This window comes from Vigna unguiculata, chromosome 6, assembly GCF_037176805.1.
Source record: "Vigna unguiculata cultivar grain cowpea cultivar isolate G323 ecotype 2 chromosome 6, ASM3717680v1, whole genome shotgun sequence".
In the NCBI taxonomy this organism is placed as follows: Eukaryota; Viridiplantae; Streptophyta; class Magnoliopsida; order Fabales; family Fabaceae; genus Vigna; species Vigna unguiculata.
In genome coordinates, this window is record NC_140797.1 from 45,826,950 (window position 1) to 45,837,075 (window position 10,126).

Genomic DNA, 10,126 nt, shown 5'->3' on the forward strand with positions numbered 1-10,126 from the left:
AAAAAAAATAGTATTAATGACAATCTTGATGCCTAAAATGATTTAGAGCTAGTTAAAAAATTATTTGGATGATATTTTAATAACTATATGAAAAGGTTTGTCTGTGTATATAAAATAATTTTAACTTATGCAACAAAAAAATGGTTTTTCTTTTCTTTTTATAAGAAGTTCTTATATAAAATTGATCCAAACATATATAAAATCTGAAATGATGATTAATTAGCATGCTTTCAAGAATAAAATAAATACAAAAATAATAAAGAAAAGTAAGATAATTATTCAATGGACACCCACCATTTAAATTTTGAGGCAAACATGAAGCATTACTCAGTTCATAGAGAGATTCATCTGATAACCAGAACAAAAAAAAAAAACCTTTTTAATTTACATTTTTTTATAAGATTTAACTCAGTTCATAGAGAGATCCATGAATTATTAGAAGAGACATATTATGGGGTAATGACTACAAGAACCGCTATTGAATTTATGATATAACAGTTTATCAATTGGTTGGAGGTTCGGTGAACTGAGAACATAATAAATGACAGAAGAAGAGCACTGTTGAAAAATTTATGGTGTAGTAGTTTATCACTGCAAGACTTGCTCAGAACACAATAAATGATAGAAGAAGATGTATCCGTATAGTTTATATTTTTAGTATGCAATATATTATGTAATCTTTTGAATTATAAACCCAAACTATTGTAATATAAAATGTATTAAAACAAATTTGGATGAATTTAATTATTATTAACATAACAATACTTTTTGTGATCCAACAGTTCACAAGAAAAGTTATATATGAATACCAGTTTGCCAAACCATACATTTGTTTCCATACAACAAATATGAATATTGGCAATATGTTCAACAAAAAATCTTCCCATTTTCCGTAAGTTTTGACCCCTTTCTCTAAATAAATTTGTACTTAACTTATCTGACACACTTAAGTACACAATAATTATTGTTTTAAAGAGATTTTAAACATACAGAAGGAAAAAAATATCAGTCACTGTATGAAATTTTTACAAAAATAATTTATGTTTCTTCCATATATGATTTTCCTTCATTAATATACAAAAGTCTTCAAATTGTCAAAATATTAAGAGCCTCATATAAAGTACACTAAATCACTAAATCATCTCACAACAATGTCAATCAAGTATGATAAATTAGTTAATATAATACATAAACTTAAACTTGAAGGTAATAATGAAGTTGTCTTGCATATCAAATGCTCCTAAAAGAAAGAGACAATGTCTTATATTCCTCAAAAAATCTATACAAAGTTCTTATTTCTTTAATCAATTCATTTTAGGACTTTGTGATGTATTACACAATTATAAGTCCGAAGTCTCATACATGTTATAAACAAGATAACACAATTTTGTTATTTCGTACGAAAAGATCCTTTCAAACTAAGACATCTGTCTGATACAAGTAAACAGTAATTTACTTGAAGATGATCAGACACATTCACATTTTTTTTATTAACCTAAGTAAATTTTAAAATTATCAAAATATTAAAAGTTTCACAGAATTACAATAAATTAGTTTATATGATACTTAAGTTTATGTATTTTCTCATTCAAGAATTTACTTTTCTAGTTAAACTTTCCTCTTTGAATCATCTCATATTGTTGTCAATCAAGTATAATAAAGGTGATTATGAATTTGCAACACATTACTTAGAGATAGTGATAAAGTTGTCATGCACGTCAATGCTCTTAGAAAAAAGAGACAACATCTTACCTTTTTCAAAATAAGCTATACAAAGTTCTTATTTTTAGATTAATTTTAAAAATAGTAACATTTTAACTAAATTTTTCCTGCAGTAAGTAGCAAAAGATGTAACAAAAAAACTGTGTAGTGTGGATTTAGACCTATGCAACACACTTATAATTTCGATGTCTCATGGATATTATAAACAAGGATAACACAATTCCCATGAGGAATATACTAAGACCTTTGAAACAAGTAAAATAATATTTCACTTCGACCGAGCAGAACTCAGAAATTTATATAAGACTTATATATCGGAATAATACTTATTGATGTATTCGTTACATAATTACAATTCCGATATAATGACTATTATAAAATAAGATAATACATCTCCACTACCTCGAGCATATTACAATTTAAGATATCTCATGCCTTTATCTGTCAAATATAAATTTGGTTTCCACTTAATGTTATGAATATAAATTTGGTTTTCCCTTAAATGTTATGAACTATGATGTTAGGGAGATTCAGGATTGTCTGTCATCAGTAAGGTGAATTCAGAATCTGTTTAAAATCAGACAGCAAAGTTGGTAAGCATTTCTCTTGATATATATAACTGTTTGATATGTGCAAGAAAAGAATATGTAAAGAGAAATGCACATGTTCTTTTTTTTTTTTTCAGTTGGGAATCCCATTTTTTGTTGCCTTCAGACTGATATCATAGCAAACTGCTATGTTCAAGCTACTGCAAGAACAGATACTGATATATTCTTCGACAGACATCTCCATCACATATGTATTTCTATCTTTACTTTCTCCCTGAGTCAATCCACTTTTAGCTGTGTTTTTCTCATGAAAACTATTTCGATACAGCCCCCGCAGTTTACAAGTTCCCTTTCTAAGGCTTGTTAACAACCTTTGCTAGAAGAGTTACATGTTATCAATGGAAAGAAATGCGATATAATATAAAAGAGTAATCTTGTTATATATTTCTATCTTTGACAACCTAAGTAAGCTTAGAGGATGCTATCCATACTCGATTAAACCACGCAGACAAAAAAGAAAAAAAATAGTACCAACTCAATCTTTAGAACAGAAGTTGTCTAGTGCGGGTAAACATCAAAATTAACCATATCATAAAAGTAAAAATCCAAGAGAAAGATATCCTCAATGGACATTAGAGGCCACTGAAGGAGAAACTCTAATCTAACTACAAATGAGTGAATTGACACAAAATATGGATGTTCAGCAAACTAAAATGGCATACCCAGAACACCAAACTACACTTTCCAGCATCTAATTTTGGCTTCAGCAGATAAAAAAAAACTGTATGATTTCAAATCATACTGTTCAACTTAGTAAAATAGAGAAGAAACTGAAAACAACTGACTATCAATCCAATAAAAAAACTAACCCCAGAAATAAAAAATAGGATTGAATATCAAAACAAGAATTATTCGATCCTAGTATACCATGAAAAAACTAACTGGACAATATAGTACCACAAAGCTGAATATTGTATCAGCACATTACAAGGCAGACACAAATAGCTATCTAATTTTTTTTTGTTCTGACACAGTCCAGAACAACAAAAACATAACATTATTCTTACCAAAAGAAAATAAGAAACAACTAAAACCACTAGTAAAACCTTAATCCAGATTGAAGCTGAGAACCAAGACCCGAGAAGAAAGAAGAATCATCATTCTGAGCGATTGGCGAACCTCTCAACATTACTATCGCTCAAATTGATTCCAACCATGGCTTCACCCAAGCCGCAACTCACCTCAGCTAAAACCTCAGGGTCGCTGTAATGAGTGACAGCCTGAACAATGGCTCTAGCACGTTTGGCGGGGTCACCGCTCTTGAAGACGCCGGAGCCAACAAAGACACCATCGCAGCCAAGCTGCATCATGAGGGCGGCATCGGCGGGAGTGGCGACGCCACCTGCGGCGAAGTGGACAACGGGAAGGCGGCCTAGCTGCTTGGTCTGCATAACAAGGTCGTAGGGCGCGGCGATGTTCTTGGCGAAGGTGAAAACTTCGTCGTCGTCCATGTTGCGGAGAACCCTAATGTCGCTCATGACTGAGCGGACATGACGCACGGCCTCGATGATGTTGCCGGTGCCTGCCTCGCCCTTGGTGCGGATCATGGCGGCGCCCTCGCGGATGCGGCGGAGGGCTTCACCGAGGTTGCGGCAGCCGCAGACAAAGGGGATGCGGAAGTTGTGTTTGTTGATGTGGTTTGCGTCATCGGCCAGGGTGAGAACCTCGCTCTCGTCCACGTAGTCGATGCCGATGGCCTCCAGGATCTGGGCCTCCACGAAGTGCCCGATGCGGGCCTTTGCCATCACGGGGATGGTGACGGCCCGCTTGATTTCCTTGATGAGCTGTGGGTCGCTCATGCGGGCCACACCACCCTGGGCCCGGATGTCCGCGGGTACTCGCTCGAGGGCCATAACCGCACAGGCCCCGGCCTCTTCAGCGATGCGGGCCTGGTCGGCGTTGACGACGTCCATGATAACACCGCCCCGGAGCATCTGAGCGAGACCGACTTTGACGGAGAAGGGGGACTTCTTGGTTTCCGTGATGGCGCCGTTGCCATAGACGGTAACCACACCGGATCCTTCTCCTTCCATTGAGTGAGATAGAGGTGTGGACTGTGTGAGAAGGAAGAGAAAGAGTTAGAAAAGATTGTTGTTGTGCGGTGGGCAAAGAGAGATTGCAAATGAGATGTTTATGTAGTCCTCACATCTCTCTCCTTTTGGGGCCTTTCCCTGCCTTCATCCCTCCCAATCAAATGCAGCCACGCATTCATCCACTATCTCCTCCACATTTCATAATTATCTTCCCTTCTTCCTCACTCTCTTTTTCATTTCCTATATTTATACCTTTTTCATTTTTTCTTTTCTCATTTCTTCTTTTACTACCATCTTTTATTATCTCTTTAATTATTTTATATATTTTCTTATTATAATATTTAAATAAAAAATACATCAACTTTTAAACTATTATTCTCACTATTGTCTTAAGAAATATCTCTTAAAATTCCAGTCAATATTTATTTCTATCTACATTTTATTATTCTTTTGATTTTTTCGCCATTAGTCTATTTCAGTACACAAATTATGTTAATTATTATTTTTATTTCAAACAGATACATTAACCACTTGTATTTAGTTTTATATAATTTTATAGTTTATTATTCTGCTGTCACAAAAATATTTTGTATTTGTTATATATTTGTCTGAACTCTTTTTTTTTTTTCTTTTTTTGAGGTCGCCTATTTCTGAAGTGAGACATATCTACAGATTTTTATTAAACTTGTATTCTAACTTGTGTAAAAAAGCATTTATTATATAATTAAAAATTTATTATAAATATAAATAATTCTGGAATATAAGTTTAATGTAATTAAATTAGTCATGAAATTTTTACCGTGGTAAGGACGAAAATAGTTATTACTAAGTGTTTTATTACATTTGATGTGTAAATAGAAATAAGTTTTTCATTTTTTTTCATTTCTATTATCAGTAATATTTACTATATTAAATGCAAATAAATTAATATTTACTATATTATAAAACTGAATTAATATTTAGTACTTACTGCATTAAATAGAAATAAATTAAAACATTCTAAAATTGAAAATGAGATTATTTAATTAGTCTATCCTCCTTGTATAACTGGGAGAATGTTTTATTAACACTTTATTTCTTAAACTTACTTCCTCTGTTATTGTTTATTTGAAATTACATTTTCTTTAAGGTGAATTACATATACTGTGAAATTGTGAAATTAGTTCAAATAAAGTTATTCATATCTTTTTTTGTAAGTGTCTCTGTGTTAGTGTTTGTTTGACTGGTTTAGTTTTGTTTCCCGTTTTATCATGTAATATATGTGTTTTGATTCTCGTTATACTATTATTATTTAGAGGCAATTTGTGTCATATATGTGCACCGACTTAAAGAAAAGGTAGGACTTTCTAAATGCTTTGAGAACCTTGGTTTTTTAGTACCTTCGAGAAGGACATTCTTGTACATACCTCTAACCATAAAAAGTGCATTATAAGATTAATATTAGTTATTTATTTTTATGTACGATCTCATTTTTTTTTATCTCTTTTTCTTTCTTCAAACCATTCACTGTGTTCGAGTGTTATATAGATTTTCACAGTCACCTAAATTAACTTTTATTTTTTTTTCTAGTTTATAGTATTGTAACAAAATATATATATATATATATATATATATATATATATATATATATATATATATAACATCAATTAGATGAAATTAGATTTTTTTAAATTTTACTATTAACTAAAGGTTTAGTTTATACCGTGTGTATTATGTATACAACATTTTATGTCATTTGAGTAATTTGATTTTTGAGAACTTTACAGATAAATTTAGAATTATATATTATGAAATACAAGAGTAATTCTGGAAACTTTACATTTGTTACGACATTATGAAATAAAAATTATGACTAGTCCAATTTTATCAATTTTTAATCTCATCATGATAAGGTTAATTTGTTTATGGTCTAGTAAAAAATAGTCTCTTATTTAAGATTCCTTCATAAAAAAATCTTTTCTATCTTCTATATGAGTTAGTAATTCTAGTAGAAGTAAAAATGACTTCACAAAGTTTGACAAAAAGTATCTTCAACTAATGTGTAACATTATATCTTGATATTACACTTCTTAAAAGCATAGTTCTCATACAATAAATAAAATTCATCGTTCAAATTCCATCCCATTTCATTCACTTTCATACTCTTAGAAACATCATTGTTTCATATAATACAATTTTTCTAATTAGTTATTCACAATTCAAACTTCAATTCACCGATAGAAAATAACAGACCAGCTCCATGAGTTTTCTCTGGAAAGATACTCACTCAACAACTTCAATTTAACAATTTTTAACAGGTTTATTTTGTCACAAAATATCATGACTAAACCAACAAAAATTCACTTAGAGCATATTTGAATTACATGCATAATTATACATTTCTCGTACAAACCAGGGAGTAAAATATCTCAAAAAGAATAAAAAAGGAACTTGCTCTATTCTTCACTTTGATAGGATAAATGTGCAAAATTCTTCAATGTGAACAGTCCTATAATTCTTTGTCATTAAAAAGATGAAGATTGTGGTCACAAATCTAGAGAGAAGGTAAATAGAAAACTTAAAAAAAAAGTCTAGAGAGATAATAATTTTTATAAAATAAATTTTAATTAATAAAAAATCTAGAAAGATGGTGTTTAATTAAATTGAGAAGGATTTTGGATAAAAATTTTAATATATTAATTATGAAAGTATGTAAAAAATTCAATAATTAACCGATGATTCTGATTAAACATATTTTTAATATATAATCATGGTTTATTACGTCTATAATGTTAAAACACATTTAATTATGGATTTTTTTTTCTCAAAAGGTATGTCATAGATTATAAACCTCTGAATCATTTCCAAAGGATTTCTTCTTTTTTTGAGGTTCTGTAGGTTTTGATTTTTTGCGGGAACAGATACATTTTTCTTTGCATTTGATCTGCAAATAAGGCTTGTTGCATGCTTTAGTAAACTTACTTCTCTGATTTAAGATATCTGAGAAGTGTTGATGTTGTCTGCACAGCTTATCTACAGCTTCTTTGGTCATCTGGTGGATCTGTCCCATTGTCATGTGGGAGAAATCCTTCTGAGCAGCTATAGCCATTCTGTTGAGTTCTGGTTGGAGGTCAACCGGAAGAGAAGCAACATAAGTATTTTTCAGGCTTGGGTCATTTCCTCCATTGAGCAGGTAAAATCTTTGTATCATTCTTTTGAAATGTCTGTCCAGATCTTTCATGTTAAGAGAACAACATTTCATCTCGAAGAATTCTTGCCTTATTTTTCTGTCAGTGATAGCTCCATCTCCTATGAATTCTTCATGTAGGGCTCCAAGGACAGCAGCAGTACTGCCCAAGGCATGGAACTGATCTTGCCTTACAGCTCCCAGATTGTGATACCATTCTTTTAATGTCCCAGTCATTCTACAACAGAATTCTTCTATAACCTTGTAAGTATCTGCTTCTTTAATGAGCTTAGTGTCCAGCCAAGCGCCGAACTCAATGAGTCTTTTCCTCCATTGATCTGGTGTTATGTCATCTAGAGTAAACCAAGGTCCACTAATGGGTCTCTGGTTATCTCCTCTAGGAGGGAAAGAGCTAACTTCTTCTTCTTCTTCTGGAGATTCATAGATAGGTTCTTGCCTCGAGGACGAGGTGTTGGCCATGAGAATGTCAAGGAAGTGATTTCCTTGTTCTTCTTCCTTATTGCTATCCTGGAGAGATTCATCTGTATCGTATTCAGAAGAAGTATATTCGGATGTTATCAGACAGGGTTTTGGACAGGTTTCTATAGTGAGCTGGGAATATGGATCCTGTGAGTCTTGAAAGACTTCTTTTTCTTTTTCTGACTTAGTAGAAGAGGTTCTTTGTTGTTCATGGGTTTGTGGCTGTTTTCTGGTTCTGTGTGCAGATGCAGTAGGTAAAGTCCATGAAGACGGTTGGTAGGGAGGATGAAAAGGAGAAGTTCTAGTGGAGGTTAGAAGAGGTGGTACAAAAGCATAAGGGTCAGGATGATACAATTGTTTTTCTTTTTTGGCAATGAGGTCATCTAGCTCTTGGATCTGGCTTTTGAGACTTCTAATTTCTCTTTCCTTTTCATCAGAGGCTTTCCCAAACGAGGTGGTCTTCCATTCCTTCTCAAGGCGTGAGATTTCTAAGGAGAGATGATGGTAATGCTTCTGCATTCTTTCTGATAGGTGTAAGATTCTTCCGTCTGTCTCTTCAATATGGGTTGAAAGCCTGCTTACTCCTGCATCAATGCGCTTTAGTATGTTATTCTGTGCCTTGGCATTCTCAGTGTGCCAATTGAGGACCTCTTCTGCTTGGGTCAAAGGTTTGAGTCTTCCTTCTGGTCCAATCTCAGTTGGAGAAATATGGGGTTTGGTTGTAATATTAGAAACTGGGTCTACCTGTCTCTCTAGGGAAGGAAATTCAGACTCGTAGTTTGTCTCAGTGAACATCATACATGGAACTGGAATTCTGGGAGGAGAAGGGTATCTCCCCAAGATTTCTAAGCACCGTCTTTGTTTCCAGAAAGGATCTGGAAGATTTTGCTGGTGTAGACCAATCCATGGGCGATCTGCTGGTGGAGATCTGTCATAAGGAGGAGGAGAAGGTTTGCAAGTACCTCCTCCTGGCTTATCATCATCCTCTTCTTCTTCTTCGTCACTAGAATCCTCATAGTCATGGTGACAGTCACAATCAGGATCACACATATCAGGATCAGTATCCCATATGAAGTGACCATTTATCTTGTTTGTCAATATTGGTGTTCCATCTGGTTGGACACCCCAGATAGGTATCTTGCCTTCTTTAGTACAAGGTTGTATCATCATAGATTGGAAGATATGAGAAGAGCTGCTGACCTGGTCCCCTTCAGGTTTTTTGAAAATGGTTCGAACTGTTCCATCTACGGATCTCCTGAAAGTGGCTTCCATAGATTGAATGGGTCTCTTGTTCTCATGTATCTTTTCATAGTTTGTAACCCATTGGAGAGGAACTAGTTCTTGAAGTTGAGCCCTAGAAATATTTCTGGGCACCTGGATAATAGAGGGACTTTCTTCATTGGGATCAGCTATGACAAACAAAGCTCCATCATTTCGATTAGGCAATGATAGATTGACTGCATGGTTCTGTATCCTGTATATGATCTGATGATGTAGAGTGGCACATAGAGCTTCGGGAACCTGATCTGCTCCCGTTATGTGTACTTGGACCTTTAGTCTATGAGATACTGTAGGGTCTTTTAGGCTTACGTTGAAATTTGGGCAAAGTGTAAGCACGATACTTCCTGCGTGGAGAGTTGTCAAGACAGTTCCGATTACAGCATGTTCATAATGGAGGTAACTGGTGTCTAGCAGAGAGACCCTAGCAGAGACGGGTAGTCCTCTTCTGCCATGGAGGGAAAGGATGAGTCTGATGGCTCCGTAATGGAGGTGGGTGTATCCCTCATGCCTCCAGTGTGTGATGAGTTCTTGGGGAATCTCGAGAGTGACATACTGTTCTTGGGAAGAAGCAGTAAGAGCACATTGTTCCATCCTAGAGGATTGGACATACTCCTTTTCAGTGGGACGTCTTGTAGAGATTAGTCTGGTAATTGACTGGATAGTTGTTCTTCTTTTGCGAAATATGTTGTAAGGACTTAAAAGTGGGGTGGAAGTTTCAGAGATTTGAGCATCTTCTGGAATATAGGAATATTCAACAAGGTTTTCGATCTTGGAAGATAAGGTTTTTGAGACATTACTAGGAAGGGAAATAGATGAGTTAAGGAGGATAGGATCTG

At 34.1% G+C, this 10,126-nt stretch overlaps 1 protein-coding gene across 1 annotated transcript; it reads right to left on the minus strand.

Moving 5' to 3' along the window:
* Positions 1-3,147: 3,147 nt before the first annotated feature.
* LOC114188650 (pyridoxal 5'-phosphate synthase subunit PDX1) lies at positions 3,148-4,526 on the minus strand. Its single transcript, XM_028077224.2, has one exon. The coding sequence runs from the start codon at positions 4,361-4,363 to the stop codon at positions 3,428-3,430; it is 936 nt and encodes a 311-aa protein (XP_027933025.1). The 5' UTR covers positions 4,364-4,526; the 3' UTR covers positions 3,148-3,427.
* Between the last annotated feature and the right edge of the window lie 5,600 nt (positions 4,527-10,126).